At 44.3% G+C, this 19,389-nt stretch overlaps 2 protein-coding genes across 2 annotated transcripts in view; one reads left to right on the top strand and one right to left on the bottom strand.

Moving 5' to 3' along the window:
- Positions 1 to 9,823, top strand: part of HLCS (holocarboxylase synthetase) — a 116,831-nt gene extending 107,008 nt beyond the window's left edge. Inside the window, exons 11-12 of the transcript XR_007200876.1 lie at positions 8,167 to 8,316; positions 9,578 to 9,823. The gene's annotated coding sequence lies outside the window, so the exon portion shown is untranslated. The remainder of the gene's footprint in view (positions 1 to 8,166; positions 8,317 to 9,577) is intronic.
- SIM2 (SIM bHLH transcription factor 2) overlaps positions 2 to 19,389 on the bottom strand; it is a 54,566-nt gene continuing 35,178 nt past the window's right edge. The window contains exons 7-11 of the mRNA XM_048291264.1: positions 19,087 to 19,193; positions 12,609 to 12,756; positions 11,387 to 11,555; positions 10,198 to 10,609; positions 2 to 4,347 (exon numbers count right to left, since the gene is read on the bottom strand). Of these exons, the coding sequence (XP_048147221.1) occupies positions 3,635 to 4,347; positions 10,198 to 10,609; positions 11,387 to 11,555; positions 12,609 to 12,756; positions 19,087 to 19,193 (1,549 nt within the window). The 3' untranslated portion in view covers positions 2 to 3,634. The remainder of the gene's footprint in view (positions 4,348 to 10,197; positions 10,610 to 11,386; positions 11,556 to 12,608; positions 12,757 to 19,086; positions 19,194 to 19,389) is intronic.

Raw genomic sequence — 19,389 nt, forward strand, 5'->3', positions numbered from 1 at the left:
TTATTACCGTTTTAACCGTTTTGTTTTACATAATAAATAAGCAAAAATGCTTTATATTTTCAGGGAATACATACATAATTCTGAGCATGAATAGGTTGGTTGGGTTGCGTGCTTCTTCACCTACACTTGCCAAATAGCTTTAATCTGCATCATATTAAAAAAAAAAAAAAAGAAAAAAAAAAAAACAACAAAAAAACCCCAAACAAAAAGCAAAATCTAACATTCAGGGAAAAAATGGAATAGTAACATTTCCTCTGTGGCGTTTTTGGAGTGTGATTGAAATGCTGAAAAAAAAGAATTTATGTCCTGCTTTGAGATTTCTGGAGAAATTCTGGCAGATTTCCCGTTCATTTGCACGTTCAGGGATGAATTCCCCAATTTTGCACCCATTGTGCTTCATTTCCTTAAATTACCTTTTTTTTCAAGTCACAGGGTACAGAGACCTGGGGACAAATCTGTGCCCTTGTCACCTTATTTTATTTCCATTGCACTGCTGCTGTTAGGAGGATGAAAACTGGGAGACCTCAGTCTGGGATTCACTTCTCCAGCTTTACTTTGGTCTCGTGGAAGATTCCCTGACTGGCAGGGAGTTGGAACGAGATCTTTAAAGTCCCTCCCAACCCAAATTTTCCATGATTTTGGTAAATTATTCCCTCTCTCACTCTCCTTCTCCCATTTTCCATGATTTTCTTGCCAGGTCTGGACTCCCCTGAGAGTTAAAATCCTGAGGAATCTCACGACAAAGGTGTGGCTCAAATACTAAAGAGAAATGAGGTTATTTTTCATAATATATTTCAATTCACACTCCCCTTCAGTGCCATAATTTTTTTTAATTATTAAAAAAATTATTTTTCCTTACTGAAACCATTTTTCATTGTTAAAACACTGCCCCTGTGATGTCAGTGCCCTGCTCTGCACTGTGTGCTGAGAACATCTGTAATTTAACTGACCAAAAATCCTGGTTTTCTCCCAATATAATTTACTCCCAGATGGGAGCACGGGATTCCTGTTTAAATTTTGGAGTGGCAGGAAAAAACATCTTTCACACATTTGCTTTTGCCATCTTTTCTGAACCTCCCCCTGCGTTATCAGCTGTGAGTTCATCATTGGTTCATTATTGCCTCACGGGGAAATTTCCTGTGCCTGGGCATCACCTCCCCTAAAACACCTGGGGGAGAATGATGGAACACCTCCTCTGCTCAGGCTCCTGGAATAAAGCCTGGAAGTGGGAGTAACAAGGTGGAAAATACTGTGCTGAAAAATATCAGTGGCCTTTTTTTTCAACCACGGCCTAATTTTTGTGTTTCCGTAGTGAGCAGGACTTCCAGGAACACCGAAATGCAGCAGTGCCACTGAGGGAGAAAGTGCAGCAGGAGGGGTTGGGCATCAGGTTTCTTTTTAATGATGCCAGCAATGCCAGTGGCTCCTTTGTAGGGCGTGGGTTTCATTTAATTGATCACAATTAACCCAGGAGTCTTTGCATAATTATCTTTGCAGGAGGTGGGGTCGTTTATGAGGAACAGGGGCTGGGAGGGCTCTTACCCACAGCCGCTGGAAAAGCAACTGGTGTCTCCTGGCTTTGATTTATGGGGTCAGCAGGATGATAATCCACATTTACAGCTTTTCTGGAGGCTTGCCAGCCTCTCCAGCATTAAACAAACCGAGGTTACAGAGGGAGTGACTCTGCTGGGTTGGTTCTGGTTTGGGTTTTTTTTGTAATCAATGATTTGGCTTTTTTTGTTCTGTTTAGCACAAAATGTATTTTTCCTGTAATTGAAAAAGTCAGACAACTGAGAGTGTTCAAGCTCACTTGCAAGTGAACATTAACTTAATAATAAAACCTCTGTTAACCTTTAATAGGAAGCAATGAAAACGCTGAAAATTGTTTTAAAACATTTGCCTTTAAAGTATTTTTGTGTACTCGTAGCAGTAAAAATTCATACACAGAAGGAAATAACTTTATTCCTGTATTCTGATGGAAAGTTCCCTGCCCATTTCAGGGGGTTGGAACTGGCTGAGCCTTAAGGTCCCTCCCAGCCCAAACCATTCTAGGATGAATTACTGCTGCATAGAAAAGATGGGGAATTTTTAGGACTGAGTATTGCATTATGATTTTTCTGACAAGGTGCAATCCATGAGCAAGTGGTTTTCCCATACTACACAAGCCAGGCAGGAATTTTCTTCAAAGAATGATGGAATGCTTTGGGTTGGAAGGGACTTTAGAGATCATCCAGTTCCAACCCCTGCCATGTGCACCTTCCACCATCCCAGGGTGCTCAAGGTTTCCTCAGTGAAGTTCTCTTTAGAGTCTGATGAAAGAGTTTGAAAAATTCTGAATTAGGCTCGGATTGGGGTAAGAAAGGAGCTGAGTGGGATCTACAGCAACATTTATTGTTTAGGGAGTCTTCTGTTGTTTTTTATCCACTCACAACATTTGGGGAAGTGGGCTGAGTGTTGTCAATTAAACTCACACAGATCCATCCTCTACAAAGAACTAAAAATAAAGGGGTGGAAATCGATTCCTGGCTGGCTGGGCCAAATGTGAGTGTTCCAAATGTGCTGTTTGGGATTTGTGAAGTGCTCAAATCGGGGAATTCCAGCCCTACCTTTGTGCTGACAACAGGATTTATGCTGGAGGAAGTTTGGTGTATTAAGAACTGGACCTTTCAAAGCTCACAATTCTACTGGTAAGTTCAAAATAAGGCATAAACGTTCATTATTCTCTTGGCTATAAAGAAAACATTTCTGGTGCTGTTATTAAGATATATTTGTGACTAGCTGGGTTGAAAATCTGCACAGCCTTCCCCCAGAATACTCAGGGAAACACAGGATTTAGGAGTTTCCTTTTCTTATTTGTGGGGCATTAGTTCCTGCTCCATAATTTGTCCCAATTTGCCATGACAAGACCTGTAACCCTGTAATACCTATCTTTGTACCTATTAATTTGTCATATTGTCCCTTGTCAAGATAAATGGTGGTGGCAACAATCTCAGAACACTGAAATCTGTGTTCAATAAATCAAATTTAGGCTTGATTTATTTAGTTTTAAAATTTTTTGGTAATTAATAAATAAGATTTTTTTCCTGTTTGGGGAGTGCAGCTGTGTTGTGGTCGCTCAAAATCACCTCTCTCTCAATAAAGTCCATTTGTCAGGGGGTTGGGTGGAGAGTTGATGCGAGGTTTCACACAATTTGTCAAAAAAACCCTAAACTAGAACGCGTATTTTATGATAATTATTTAAAAAAAGAAATCTTGAGTTTATTTTAAGGAGGGGTTAAGGAAAAAAAAAAAAGTTCTTCATATAAACCTCTGCATATAACACCTCTCATTTCCTTTTGTTGCACACTATAGAATAATAAAAATAAGATCTGGAACTTGGCTTCTCCCTGGCACCAGAGCTTTCTCTGGGACACCGAAGCACGGCAGGGGATGGAGGGGATTTTCCTGACCACCACAACTCGTGGCCTGCCAGGAACTCACCAGTTTGTCCCAGTTTGTCCCTCACTGCCCTCCAGCTTTGCTCAGTAAATGTCACCATGTTTCCTCATGCTTTTTTTTTTTTTTCTTTTTTCTTTTTTTGCAAATCATGACAGTTTGGCTTCTTAATTATACACAAAACCCTCCTGAGCTGCCGTCACCTGCCGTTGGCAATAATGACAGAAGTCCCAATATAATGGGGTAGTGCAGATTCCTTGTGGGTTTCTGGAGAAGACGCTGAGGAGGGGCTTTGGTTTTTGTAAATAAACGTGTTGACTTCCTCAGAATTGTAGCTGTAATTTTCTCCCACGTGTCCTGTGGCTGTGCAGGAGGAAGTTTGGAAAGCTCCATGTTTGGCCAGCACGTGGTGGTAGTTGAGGAGCACGAAGGGGACTTGCCCAGAGGGCCTCACATCCATCAGCCGCTCGCTTTCGGCCTCCTGGTCGAGCTTCACGCTCATCCTCTCGCTGCTCTCCAGTTCCTCCAGGCTCACTGGGTGGTGGCTGATGTGCCCAAATTTGGGGTCTTTGACACAAATCCTCCTGCTTTGCTCGTAGACCGAGGGCACGGGCAGCAGGTGGCTCAGCTGTCCCATGGCTTTGGCCTGGCAGCACTCGGATTTGGGCAGCAAGGAGTTGGAGAAGGAGCCCTCGTTGATGCTCATTTTTTCTTGCAGGTCTCTGTTAAAAGGCAGCTTGTTCTCCTCTTTGATGAGGTGGGGAGGGGGCTGGAGCCTGGGCTCTGTTTTGTTGTGTTTCATGATGCCAGATTCGTAAAGCTCCTCTTTGTACCTGCCCGGCACGGGCGCGGTGCAGCTCGGGAAGGCCTCGGGCAGAGCGTCCTGGCTGTACCTCCTGTTGGATAAGGGGACTGGCAGGGAAGAGAAAATGAATTAATTACTGACAACGAGCCTTTGGAGCAATTATAAGTCACTGACATTATTATCACAATTATATCAGGGGAGTTAAACCAAAGGAATATTAGGAAATATGACCTGAAATCAAAAATCTTCCCCTTAAGTAAGCTCTTTTCAGAGATTTATCAAAGGATTTACTAAAAGCTGGATAATGTCGGTTACTATCAATGATTCCATGATTAAAATAGTGGAATTATTTTAATCATATAATAATAAACAGAATAAACAGTGGGAGTAATAATAAACAGAATAATCACTGTGGGAGTGCACTGGACACTTGTCCTTGCAAAGGAGAACATCTCACTCATAGGTTGGACTCAGTGATCTCAAAGGTCTTTTCATTTTACAGAATTCTGTTGATTCTGTAATTCATGGTATTTATTTGGGGTGTATTTGATATGTGAATTAGATTTTAGAAGGTGACATGTCAGTATCTAATTAAGGAAATCTCTTTGGGATACCCACAGCAGGTCATGTTAAAGACTTTGCTCTTTCTCTTTGAAAAACTGACATCAGGTATTAAAAACATCTCTTGAAAAGCAACATAAACATCTCTTCAGTAATGCTGTATCTCTGTTTTTGAGATATTAGCATGTAATAAAGATAGAAATATAAATAGAAGTTACAACATGCACCAAGACTTTGAATGGGGGAGAAAAAATTGGCCATTCTCAGAGAAACAGAAGAGAATCACACGAATTTATCAAGAGTGTGAACCTAGGATGTCTATTCAGGCTTTTCCTCTAAAATATATTGGGCAGTCTCAGTTTTGTTCTCAGTTTCTGCATGGCAGCTGAGCTCTTGAAGCAATTTGAATTGTTTTGATCATCTTCAGCTTGGCTGACGAAGCTTTTCCTTTCTGTACACTCCTGTCTACAAGTGGTGAGAGAAAAGGCCCCTGCTTTGCTCCTGTACCCTGTGAGTCATCATTTTTTTGCACTCTCCTATGAACGGTTTGTGAGTTAAACAGCTCCTCCAAGGCACATTTGGAAGTTTTATGTTAAAGGAGAAATGACACACTGAGCAAATTTCTCAGGTTAGACCCAAACTCTTGTTTTGTGTGAGGTTCACTGGAAGCTGTGGCCACTTAAGTGCCTTTCTTTAAATGGATTTTCTGTTTTTCTAACGATTTTATTCAACATCTTAAAAGTTTTGGAGCTCCCCTCTATTGGTTGCTGATGTAACTGTGCCCATTAATAATTAAATATTCCCTGTGCTGTAATAGACTGGCAAAGCCTTCATGGATAACAGAGGAAGCAGAAATAGCTCAATTGTTACCTTTTTATATATATATATATATGCAGAGCTCCATTAATTTCAGAGGGAGTTGCACCACGTAATTGACACCAGAATTTAAACAGGAATCTGGTTCCAATTTCTTCTTCACCCTCCTAGAAACAATAACCTTTCAAGTTATTCTTTTCCATTTCTATGTATATATTTTGTCCCAAGAAGTAGAAGCTGAAGGAAGCTGAGTTCTCATCAGCTGTTGAAAAATGGCCCTTTCAGATCCCAAATCCAACCAGGGTTCAGCCACGTCCTTGAGAATAGCTTGGAAATGTTACTGGTGTAGTTCCCTGGGCTGATTTGAACTCCACGTTTGGTGTTTTTCCTGTGAAATAAATATAGATGCTGAGAGCTACTGAAATATAAATAATATGGTTGAATGATCAGGTGTTCTGGGCTTAAGATGTCCACAGGAGGGATGGGTTTGTCCTCCTGCCGTGTGAAGTGCTTTCATTTTAGGGCTTTTCTCTAATCCCTGAACAAAATATTGTCCTTTTCCATATTTAGAGCCCAAGAGAACCTGGAAGAAGCTGAAGCATCACAGTCACCACTTGGCCTCTGCCCTGTCACCTTTAATTTTCTAATCTCAAATCCTGCTGGGCTGAGCATGAACCATCAGGTTGTAAATCACAGAATCCCAGAATGGTTTGGGTTGGAAGGGACCTTAAAGCCCATCCAGTGCCACCCCCTGCCATGGGCAGGGACACCTCCCACTGTGCCAGGCTGCTCCAAGCCCCAATGTCCAGCCTGGCCTTGGGCACTGCCAGGGATCCAGGGGCAGCCCCAGCTTCACCTGTGCCAGGGCATCCCCACCCTGTGGGTAAAAAATTCCCTCCCAATCTCTAATCTGACCCTGCCCTCTGTCAGTTTAAAACCCTCTTCCCTTGTGCTGTCACTCTCTGCCCCTATAAAAAGTCCCTCTCCCTCCTGTTTATCCTCTGTGTCAAACAAGGCAAAGATAGAAGAGGTCTGAATACAACCCCTGCCCATGAAAAGAGAGTTTTTAGGCTCTCTCAGTCTCTGTGCTGTGTCCTGGTCTGAACCCTAATTTCAAATCATCCAAGGCATGGGCTGATTCTTCTCTGTTATTCTCCCTCCAGAAACAAAGGTGAGACAAAATCATCTCCCAGACCTCTTTGTCTCCAGTGGAATCCCCTTTGCAAAATGTCATTTATTTCTTCCAGCAGGGACTGGCTAAACCTGGGGAGTTTTTTCATAGATTTTCTCTGTCTTTTCCCTCATTTCCTGAGTTTTTATGATTAGTGCCACAAAGCTTCACACAGGTAGTTCAGAAGGGCCAACAGCACCAAGGGACAAGTGGGTCCCTGTGGTGCCCACAGCAGAATTTTCTCTATTTCAGGGTACAAAGGAAACTTCTGACTAAGAATACAGTTGCCTTCACTCAAATGATTTTTTTTTTTGATGACTAGGCCAGCTGGGAAAAAGTGGAAGAAGCTTCAAAACCAGATCCTGAAGCAGAAACATCTGATTTGCAGGCAGTTGTATTTGCTACGTGCTTCTTCAGAGCTTTGATGGCTTGGCACCATCATCCTCCAATCTCTGATCTCTCCAAAAGGAGCTATTTTCCATGGAGAAAAATGTCTTTGGCCCACGGCATTTTTGGCAGATGCTGCCGTGGATGTGATGTGGAATGGCCCTCGCATCCAACCCGGCTGCCAGATGTCATATTTGGCATTGCCTTTGGATCGAAGATGATGATGCTAAGCAGATCCTCCCTGCTTTGAAGCTCCCTGGCTGTCAGTTCTCCAGTGAGCCACTGGAAAAAAGCAGCAGTTGACAACCTAAGGGAGATCAGATGCGATTCCCAGCAAAAGAAACATCATTTCCAAAGGTTCAGAATTCAGCAGAAGTGCAACAGTGCTGACTCCACTTGAGGAGGAAACGAGGCTGCAAAAATTGGATGTAAATCCTCTCTGTAGGGGATGCTCTGTTTTCCTTTCCCCTTTTGCCATCATCTCTGACCAGCCCTGAGTTTGGCCATATTTTTTCCTCCTAAATAATGGAACTCAAAGTGCTTCTGCAGAGAATTGATTGTAGCAAGCCAGCTTTCATCAAATGCCCAATAAAGATCCAGAATAAATATCCATGAAAATGCATCAAACCGCTCAAAAGAGAACCCACATATCCCAACTCCAGCAGCAAAACCTTCAGTAGAAGCAGAGTCAGAAATGACAACTGCTGGTACTGCAGCTCTGTTTTCCTCCTGAAGAGGAAATGGTGATGTGGAAAGAGATTGAAAAATAGCAGCAGTTTCTTGCAGGTTTTTTATTGGGATTTTAATTTTTTACCCTATTCCTGCACACTTAACTGGGGATATGCAGGATTTACTTCAGTCTTTATCCTTATCCTCAAAAGATGTAGGGTTGTTTTTTCATTTTTTGGTTTTCCCCCCCCCCCCCAGCATCTTTAGAAAGGACAAAACCATTTCCTATTTTTGGTCTAAAACTCCTCCTTTTCCCCTGCAGCCCACAACAGCAACCAAAGGAAGCAGCAAATTAGAGGAGCACAAGCTGAGGAAAAGCATTTAACCTGCTCTAGGCTGTGAGAAGAGCTTCACTCTTGCTCATTTTCAACCTAAACACAGAAAAGTGAAATAAAAAGCTGCTGTCAGTGAGGTAAGGTCCATCATGGGTGAGGTCAAACCATCCTGTGAAGGACAAAACCCTGGGCAGAAATTACTTGCTGCTCTGTGGGAAGTTTGATACCTGATATCTGATTTTTTGATATCTGATCCAAATATTTTGATATCTGATCAATCTGAAATTTGATATCTGATACCATCTTCTGTCTAATGGAGCGAGCTCAGGTTTGAATGTCTTAATATTTTAATATCTTTGTATTTTAATATATATATGTATTTTTTTTTTTAATATTCCCTTTGAATCTTGGATATCCATGCCCGTAAGTGAATAAATGATTCTGGTACTCAAGAGCCTACCTTGAGGCTACTTAATTTTTTATATTTTGAATTTCCACTACTGCCTCCTCCATTCCAAGAGAGGAGGGTTTCTATCTGACTTAAGTGCTTATCAGTGATTTTTAATTAATGAAAATGGTGTATGCAGAGAGATGTAGATGAGATCCAAGGATTGGCTCTGGATTGGCAAGGGATCAACAGGAGTGCTGCTTAAAGGAGTTTAATGAAGGGTTTCCTCTGAGTTCTGTAGCAGCTGATCTGAATTCTGCACATGTTGATGTTCTCTGACATTTTCAGATACACTTTAAATCACAAAAACCCCTATATTTAGTATGAATAAACTAGGATGTGGTGGGGTTTTCTATTTTTTTTGCATATTTTTGGAACAGGTTTTTGTACAAACCTCACAGTTTCTGAAAGTAAGGTGGGGAAGAGGATGGAAATCCAGACCAACCAAGGCTGTTTTCACTAAAATCAGCAGCAACCTGAAATCTCAGCAGCACTTTTGAGGCTCATTCATGAGAGCAGTTAAATTCAGATTTGTGTTTGACTTGAAGGGGAAGCTGGATCAGGGGAGTAATTAATGCTATCAATTGAGTTAAAGATATGCTTGACACCCTCCCAAAATAGCCTGAATTGCCAGAGTCTGGTTTGTCCAAATATTTTTGTTTCTTTAGCTGATTTACTTTGTTCCTTGCCCATCACAACTTGATTCTGGTTTCATTTTCGAGTTGGGGCAGCTGTGAGACCAGGAGTGTTTATAATGAGAGATCAGTCTCTGCCAAAACTGCTGCAATAAACCCTGTTCTGGTTGAATACGGGGGAAATAAATGGGTTGGACAAGATGATCTCCAGAAGTCCCTTCCAACCCTAATTATTCCATGATTCTGTGATTAGAGGGTATTTTGAGCATCTTTACATCTGGTTATTTTATGACTTTTCAAGGTTATTTCTTACAGGTTTTCACCTCAGAGAAGTCAATGCCTACCTTCAAAGCATTTCTATCCCTGACATCTGTACAGGGAAATAATGCAGGTGATGGGAGAAATTTTCAACTTCAGAATTATTACCAAGTGAAGCAGAATTATTGCTCTGTAAGGTAAAGACATTCGGAGTGGCTTCATGCTGAGGAGAGGACAACCTTCAATTTTTCTGGAAGTAGATGGTGCTTATTTTAATTTCTGTATTAAAATTATCAAAAATTATTCTGGAGCTGAAGTACATTTTGTTTCAACCTGGCTTCAGCCATGACTTACCTGAGAAATTCCACTTGAATAACTCTGAGAGTGCAAAACATGAGGGTAAATTGTGCCCGTCTTGAAGGAGGAGGTCTCACTGTGCTGCTCTCTAAGTGATTCTGGTGAGTGCATTTTTGCAACTGGCACTTTGATAATATTCCCAATCAAGTGCTGATGGCAATGGGAAGAAGGAACATGGGAATCCCATGAATATCATGCTTGTTACACTTCACTGCCTCTGCTTTTCTGTGTTCCCTAAACCCATTTTCAAACCGCAAACACAAATCCTCCCCAGCCACCGCACGGCCGAGCTTTTCCTCTTTGCTCAGAGCGACACCCACCTTCATAACTCTGGGCAAGGTTGTGCCTGATGATGTTCACTGGCTGCTCAGGAAGGGTTTTGGATGGTGACTGGCTGCTGGGCACCAGGGAGTTGGCATAGTGCCACTGGCACTCGCCGTTGGTCTGCAGCGCGCCCAGGAAGAACCGCGCCACCTCGCAGGGCGCCCCTTGGGCCTGCCCAAACTTTGCAGGCAGCATTTGCTTCTTGCCACCAAAGACATGGGAATCCACAGGGAAGTGTCCATAGTGGTAGGAGAAGGGCAGGCTGTAGGGAGGGGCGTACAAGAGTTCGCTGTTTTCTGAATGGAAGTTCTGTTCCTGAATGGCGGCGGCGGCGCTGGCGGCGGGGCTGGAGCGCCAGCTCCCCACCTGGCTGCATTCCAGTTTGTCTGCTTGGAATGAGCTGTATTGCTGGGGGAAAGGGGGGAAAAAAGCAGGGGAAGAGAGTTAAAGGAGGCACTTTAATAGGGAACTACAGAACATAGTGGACAGGCACCCTGAGCTGGGCCTCGCTGGCTCAGGGGACGGACTGAGCGGTGCGGTTAAAGTTCCTCTGGACACAGCTTGGCCTTCACGTGGGAACAAAAAATCTGCTTTGGTTTGATAATTTTGGCTGTTCCATTTTACAGAATCACAGGATTAAGGTTGGAAAAGCTCTCCCAACCCATGGAGGCCAGGCTGTGCCCAATGCCCACCTTGTCCCCAGCCCAGGGCACCGAGTGCCACGTCCAGGCCTTCCTTGGACACCTCCAGGGATGGGCACTCCAAACCTCCCTGGGCAGCCCCTGCCAAGGCCTGACCACCCTTTCCAGGAAGAAATTCCTCCTGACATCAAGAACTCCACACACCAACAGTGAATGACACACGTCCTACACCAGCACAGATTTTCAGAGCACAATTCCAAGTACAGGATTTTCTTCTTTTTGCCAAGTATGGACTTTGTGGTTAAAGTGCTTTACACACTCCATGTCCCAAAAGTTTTACATCACTTACCAGAGCTGGTTTGTGCTACCTGTACTTTCCCCCCCAGAACCAAAAGGGTCTAATTTTACCCTGCTTTATGAGGGATTTCCTAGGGCAGACAATCCTGTAGTTTGTTTTATAGTAAATCCAGTCCTGGGTTACCTCTACACTGTCCCAAGCACTCTTTGAGAACAACTGGCAATCAAATATCGCTGGAAAATTTACCTGTGGTGGGTAAGGTGTTGTTCTGAGTTTTGCCTTCATTTTATTACTTTTGGGTTTTACTATTTTCCTTGTTTCCTGCGAGGTAGGTACTGAGTTTCTGCATGAAAACTGTGACTTGGAAATGGTAACCTGGTCCAGTGACAACTGAAGTTCCTTGTACTCAATATCTCTGCAAAAGAACAGCCCACGAAATTATACAGAAAAATCCAAAATAGCTCCTGTAAAAATACATGCTAGCCTTCACAATGCTTTAATGTTCACTCTTCCAAGATTTTCTGAGTCTGGGGATGTCAGGAGGCAGAGAATCTTATGGGGGGACCCCATTCCCATGCAAGTCTATCAAAAAATTCCACTGGGAATCACATTAATGCCTTTGGATGAAGTGTTCCCACTCTCTGAGCCTGAGCTCTATCATCTTCCCTCAGCCATCCGTGGCTCCCTGTGGTTTGGAATCATGGAAAGACAGAGATCAATTAATCTGTCTCCAGCTCAATCAGGAGTTGGTTTCTGCCCTGGTTCTCACAATAAACCCCGAGGAAAGGAAAAGGAACAACGTTCCTCTCCTTGTAACTAAACCACACAAGCTGCAGTGTTGGTTTTGATCAAAAGAGACCTTCAAGCTCTTCCAGTCCCACCATCACCCAGCAGCACCAGCAGCACCCCAAAGCCTGTCCCCAAGGGCCACATCCAGACTCCTCCTGAGCACTCCCAGAGACAGTGACTCCAGCACTCCCTGGGCAGCTCATCCCAAGGCCTCACCACTCTGGCAGGGAAAAATTGTTTCCAGTCTCCAACCTGAGCCTCCCCTGGTGCCATTTGAGGCCATTTCCTCTCCTCCTTTCCCTTGGCACACGGCAGCAGAGCCCGACCCCCCCTCACTGCCCCTCCTGGCAGGGACTTGTGGGGAGCAGTGAGGTCCCCCCTGAGCCTCCTCTGCTCCAGCCTGAGCCCCTTTCCCAGCTCCCTCAGAAGACGTTTCCCAGCCCCTTCACCAACTCCACTGCCCTTCCCTGGACAAGATGAGGATTTATACAATAATGATAATAATTGATATAATAATGTTTTCTCTCAGCTAAAGACGTGGGATCATATGAACAGAGAAAGCTACAACAGGCGAGCACAGAACGACACTGGAAGACACCAGCAAAGAAAACTTGGTGGATTTAATCATTAATGACTCAATTAGTGATAACAGGTAATGGTACAAAGTATTTGGACTTACGTAAGGACATAATTGACACTCACTATGCAGTGAGGCCGTGACGAACGGCTGTTGTGCACAATCGTGGCGTAGCTCTGCACCCACACCCAGCCTCCCTGCTTGGACAGCAGCCGGTAGTACTTGGTGGTCACTTGGCCTTTCACCAGCACTGTGAACACAAGAAAAAGAAAATTTTTTAAAATTTCACGGTTTTTTGAACTTATGACCACTTCCTGGAGAGGTTGGTTTGCACATCAAGGACTTTTCTCCCTCACAGAATCACAGAATTATCTAGGCTGGAAAAAACCTTTGAGATGATTGAGTCCAACCTATGTCCTAACACCTTCCTGCCCTTTCCTGAAATCTCCTCCTCCCACCAAACTTTAAATAACCCCACTGCAGAATTATCTATCCTGCCCCTTTACATGGATTCATAACATCACATTATTATTGATATAAAATATGTCGAAAACTCCTACGTTTTGTCTTCCTTCTTCTCTGGGTCACCTATGGCCACATTCTTCACAAAAACTGCTTTAAAATTTCTAATTGCAAAAGAAAAGCTCAAGGCAGCAAAAGTATTTTGAAGTGGACACGACTGTTGTGGAAGGAGGAGAGGAAATGGCCTTGAATTGCACCAGGGGAAGGGCAGATTGGAGATAATAAAATAATTTTTCCCTGCCAGAGTGGTGAGGCCTTGGGATGAGCTGCCCAGGGAGTGCTGGAGTCACTGTCTCTGGGAGTGCTCAGGAGGAGTCTGGATGTGGCCCTTGGGGACAGGCTTTGGGGTGAAGGTGGCACTGGATGATCCTGAAGGTCTCTTCCAACCTGGATGTTTCTGTGATTTTGAGATTTTTTTCCAGATTATTTGGAAACACTTCTCTCGTAGCTTGACAGATCATCGTGTATTTTGCAATGTATTTTATTCTGTGATGGATTTTTCCCTCTGTAAGCTCTACCTCATGAAGGTTGATTTAAAGGGTAAAATTAAAACTCTCTTTGGTTGTGAAGCACCCAAACAAAGACAAGGACAGAGAGGGGAATCAGATATCTGATAAATTCACCAGACATGTAATCCTCCCTGAGCTATTTTGGATCCTCTGTGAACAAGGATGTTTTGGCAGGAGGTTATGCTGTAACAGGAGTTGTGCAGCATCTCTAAATATTTAATCCAGCCACAAATATTTCTGGTTCAGTGCCAGGCCTTTATCTCAGGATTCACTAGAAGATAATGTCCAGGCTTTGAAGCTGGCTCTTCTCTTGTGTGGCCTTGGATCATTCCTCTGGGAAACTCCATCTTCTTACTCTCCTATGCAGTTATTTATTGTAAATTAGGAAATCATGGGCTGAGCTCGCTGTACAAATTATGTTCAAAAAAAGTGAGCAATGGCAGAAATTCCTTTATATAAATGTGGTTAAGAAATGGAATCTAAACCTGCTCTCTGTCAGTTTAAAACCACTCCCCTTGTCCTGTCACTTTTTGCCCATTTAAACAGTCCCTCTCCCTCCTTTTTTATCCATTACCTTATGGTACTGGAAGACTCAGTGAAGTGTCCCCAAAGTCTGGAGCACATGGACCCCCTCTCTGAACTGCTTCCTCTCCTATCCATTGCACATCCCAGCATATTTAAACTTTCCTTCAAATCCAGTTTATCTCCCAAAGAAAATCAGGCTCTTATGAAATGGACAGGTCTTTCTGGAAGTGTCAATTCTTCCGTTTTAGGATGAGGTGCCTGTTTGTTCAGAAGGCAACAAAATGAACAAAAACATCTACAGCTGTCTGCAGCTCCAACCTCTGCTCCCTGTGACCTGACAGGACCCAGGGAGCGGCTGGAGCTGGGCCAGGGCAGGGTTAGGTTGGATTTTAGGGAAAGGTTCTTCCCCCAGAGGCTGCTGGGCACTGCCCAGGCTCCCCAGGGAATGGGCACGGCCCCGAGGCTGCCAGAGCTCCAGGAGCGTTTGGACAGCGCTGCCAGGGATGCCCAGGCTGGGATTGCTGGGGGGTCTGGGCAGGGCCAGGGGTGGGATGAATGATCCCTGTGGGTCCCTTCCCACTCAAGATATTCCATCATTCCATGATCCTGCAGAATATCCAAAAACCCACCCTCCATGTCACCAAGCCACTGCTGTTTGGGGTTTGAGATCCCTCTTAGATGTCAGCTTTTTGCCTCCTCCTTGCTGGTGTCCCTTTTCACTCCTACATTTCTACATGGAATTCCTTATGGGATGAGGGTGTGCAGATGTAGATACATTAAAGACAACCATGAGGAGTGTGTGTGTAAATAAGTAAAAACACCTACAAATATAAAACCGTTTGTATTTTTTAAGTGGAATTTATCGCTGCAAGTGGAAAGTCTTGGAGGGGCTATGCAAAGATTCAGTCTGACAACATCAAATAAGCCTGTTCTAAAACTATTTGTTAATAATCAGCTCTATGCCATGGATTTACTATTCTTTGGTGCTCTATAATTGTGCATGGTGCCCTGTAGTTGTGCTGCCCCATCCCTGAAAGTCTCCCAGGCCAGGTTGGATGGGGCTTGGAGCAGCCTGGGATGGTGGAAGGTGTCCCTGCCCATGGCAGGGGTTTGGAATGAGATGATCTTCAATATCCCAAACCATTCCTTGATTCTATGATTTGGTGATTCATTCTAAAATCCAAATGGTCCCGTTCCAGGAAATGATCCTTACATTTTAGCACAGGCCATGTAACAGGTAATTTTTTGGAATGTGGTCTGGGTTTTTCAGAACTAAGTCTTTGTGCTGGTTTAATGAGAACATTTTCCTTAAGTTCAAAATGCTTTGCTACACTCAGTCTTCCGAAAGAGAAATTAATGCTGTCATGGCTCACTAACTCTAACAAAGTTCTTCCATGTGCTTTGGGACTGGTTTTGGCTTTCATCCTCTCTCACTGATTTTTTTTAAATCCCTGTTTTAGCTCTGCAGTTAAGACAGTGTTTGAAAAGATGTGAAAACCACTGAGGGCTACAGCATTCAGCTTTCCTTCCTAATTATATGGATTAACCAATATTTCTCCAGGGATGGGGGAGAACTCTGTGCATCCTGCTTTTTTAGCAATCTGGGGGAAGTCTGACTTTGGCTAAGGGACAGTAACTGAGACAGTAAGTGAGGTCAGCTTCCATCTGGCTCTGTGCTCAACTGCCCTGTTTGATGCTGAAAAGGAAACCTTAGGAATGGGAGTGAGGCAAATTCACCACCCAGACAATCTGTGCAGGCTCAGACTTCTTGGTGGCCTCTGCTGCAGTCCAAGGGGGAGGATTCCGTGGCTTTAGCCCTGGCCCTTGGATGTGCCCTTTGGAACTGGGTGTTCCAGTGCTGTGGCTCGCTGCTGGTTTCCAGCAGGGAAGCTGGAAAAGGCGCTGGGCTGTCAGACAGGACTATTTCAAAAGGTTCCACCAGGCTCCCGGGCATGTGGCTGGGAGTTCCCAGTCTGCACTGAAGGATACCACTCCAAGAAATGGATTTCTTGGTTCCACACTGGCAGCAGATCCCGTTTTAGCTGCCCTGGTGTGTCATGGGCCCAGCCCCTGGGTAGGGCACGGTGCCCAGCAGACCCTTTTTTTTTTGACCTTCTTAAATCTGGTGCTGCTCTGCCAGAAGGTTTGAGTGCTGGGGAAGTAGAGGCAGACCCAACACCAGAGATGGTGGAACTGTGCTTTGCTATAAAATAAGCCCCATAAATACACAGGGTGACTTCCAGGGAGCAGGAGGAGGGTTTGATGGGAACACCAGCTGGGCTGGGCCAAGGCACAGAGGGCTGAATCCTGTTAAAGTTCCTGTGGGAAGAGCAGGGATGTTGCAACACGTGGGATGCACAAAATCCCCCTCACAATGGCACAAACGAAGGGATTTCTCTGAGGGCACAAAGATATTTTGTCTGTTCTGGAACAGCCTCTCTTGTCCTGCAGTTTAGAATGCAGGATCCTTGGGCAGGGCCTCCTTATTTGTGTGGCCACTTTTCAGGGCACACACTGTGTGTATTAATGGGGCTCTAGAAATAAATATCACCGGTTCAAATGCCAGAAGTGTTTTCCTGGAGCTGGAAGCCAATCAAATGTTTCAAGCAGGAAACTGTCTTTGCTGCCAGTACACCTTCGGCAAATATTCACATCTACATTTCCCCCCACAGCTTGATGTTCTTGTTATACCCCTCCCAGCTTGTTCCCCTCACTGTTTCCTTTGTTTTATTCTCTGTGCTACCTCACTCAGAGTTCAGCTGCTGCAGGTCTTGAGTTTGGGACTTTTTTTTTGCTCTTTAAAAAAGCGAATGGTTATCCTAGTTTAGGGTTGCTTATATTTTTTTTTTCCCTTAATACCCTTATTAGGTGTAAGCTGTTTCTCTTTGGATTTCAGCATCAGGTGACACTTCATCATCAGATTGCTTTACAGAATGGTACAACGAACCTGCCAACCTTTTACTGTTCATGTTCCTGAGACATTTGCTGGTGGATGCTGGGGGAGCTCTCACGGTGCTCCCCAGAGGGACTTTGTGCACTTTACATCTGGTTTAATAATTCCTATTACTTGGTATTCCAACCATGACCCTGCACTGTTCCCACTGTTGCCCAAGCATTACTCATTATTCTGTGCTTCTTGGGATTTATCTGCTTTCATAAATTCCTATGCATGGCTCACATTTTTTCTTCTGTTTTTAAAGTTTACAGTCATTTATCTTTAATCTACAGAACTGCTCTTGGTATCTTATTTGGCCTAGGGTTTTTTTTCCCTCATGGAAGGATGTGGTGGGTAATTCAGTGAACATGATTTGTCTCTTCATTTAAAACTCCAGTGGTACATGGATCAAACTGGCAGCCACAGAATTATCCATCCTGCTGCTCTAAAATGGAAAACTGTTTTCCAGAGGTGATTGTGGCTCTAGTGGCATAATCTCTGTGCTGGTTGATGAAGGTATTTCAAATAGTCTGGTGGAAATATTGAGTTTATTTTGTCCCATCCAGATGCTGATGTCACCACTACAAAGAGGGTGCCCCTGACAGGATATTCCACGTGCCCTGGTCATTCTTTCTTCCAGATCTCAGTGGCCCAGAGTATTCAGAGATGTTTTGGTAAATCTGAACTTGCTGTAAAGATCAGCTTTTGCTTTCCCAGGTGTAGCATACCCTGGCACCGGTGGAATTCAGCACTTGGAATTTCAGCTCGGACTTGCCAAACACAGCTACAACCTCCTTGATATTCCAGCTCCTCATGAATAGCACACACTAATGGGAAGAAGGAAGCCTAAAAGAAGGATTTGACTCTGGCTGCTTCCAGCCTACAGGAGCAATCTGGAAAAAAAATTCCCTGACATTGGTTTTTGGATGTCATCTTTGCCTCGTATGGGTTGCAGCAAACGGAGCCAAATCCAGAGTTCAGCCATTCCCTCAATTTGCTTTTCAAATTAATGTGCTACTGAATGAACTCCTTCCCAGATCCAGATGTTTGAAGATATGATTAGTGACTCTGTTGGAAGATGGGAAATTATTAAATGTGTCATTTTTTTCCTGACAATCCATTCTCCGAACCTCATCCACATGCTATTAATGAATGTCCCTCTGAGGAGTTTTTGGGATTGCATTCCCTTCAAACACGGGATGATTATTACGAACATATTTCAGAGGAATGCAGAGCTGCTGCGTAGTTTTTGTTTTAACAGCAGAGGCTAGTAAAGTTCAGATTTTTCCCCTCTCACTCACTTGATCTTTTGGTTTTCTTTTCCTTCAAGAGATCACAATCCAGAATCAACTCCAAATTTTCAAAATAGCCTGGATCCCCTAAGATAAAACTGGCCAGATAAGTTGGTTTGGGTGGGTTTTCTTTTCAGAAGCACAGCATATTGAGTATTTATACAATTAATGGTTTCCTAAAGTGATAGCCAAGAACTTTCGAAAATCTGTCTCCAGTCAAGATTTGGGAAGGATTTTTTCTGCTTTCCAGCATGGTGCTTGTTGCCTGCAAAACTTCTCACTGTACCCAACATATTTCCTAGGATCACAGAATGGTTTGGGTTGGAAGAGACCTTAAAAATCATCCAGTGCCACCCCTGCCATGGACAGGGACACCTCCCACTGTCCCAGGCTGTTCCAAGCCCCAATGTCCAGCCTGGCCTTGGGCACTGCCAGGGATCCAGGGGCAGCCCCAGCTGCTCTGGGCACCCTGTGCCAGGGCCTGCCCACCCTCCCAGGGAACAATTCCTGCCCAATCTCCCATCCAGCCCTGCCCTCTGGCACTGGGAAGCCATTCCCTGGCTCCTGGCCCTCCAGCCTTGGGAATTGTCTCTCTCCAGCTTTCCTGCAGCTCCTTCAGGCCCTGCAAGGCCACACTGAGCTCAGCCCAAAGCTTCTCCTCTCCAGGCTGAACAATCCCAGCTCTCGCAGCCTTTCCTCCCAGCAGAGCTGCTCCATCCCTCTGCTCATCCTGGTGCCTCCTCTGCCTCTCCCCAGCAGCTCCACGTCCTCCCTGTGCCTCCAGCCCAGGTACTTACACAGATGGTGAGCGTATCGCAGGTGGAAAACGTCACAGCCGTGGACGTGGTGGTAGAGGGTTTTTTCTATCAGATCCTGGGGTTCATATCCAGTTAATTCCGTGACCCTGGAAAAGGAAGAATGTGTTATAAACAAAATCTCTAGGACTATTCAGTTTCATGTACCTAACATTCGATTGTGCCAACAAATCAGGTGCCTGGAAGCTGCGGGATGAAATGTTAGTTTTGGAAACAGAAACCTCACCTTTACAAGAAAATAAACCCTTTCAGCCCAGCCAAAGCAAGGTGCAGCTTTTCCCTGGT

The sequence above is a fragment of the Corvus hawaiiensis genome, chromosome 2 (genome assembly GCF_020740725.1).
Source record: "Corvus hawaiiensis isolate bCorHaw1 chromosome 2, bCorHaw1.pri.cur, whole genome shotgun sequence".
In the NCBI taxonomy this organism is placed as follows: Eukaryota; Metazoa; Chordata; class Aves; order Passeriformes; family Corvidae; genus Corvus; species Corvus hawaiiensis.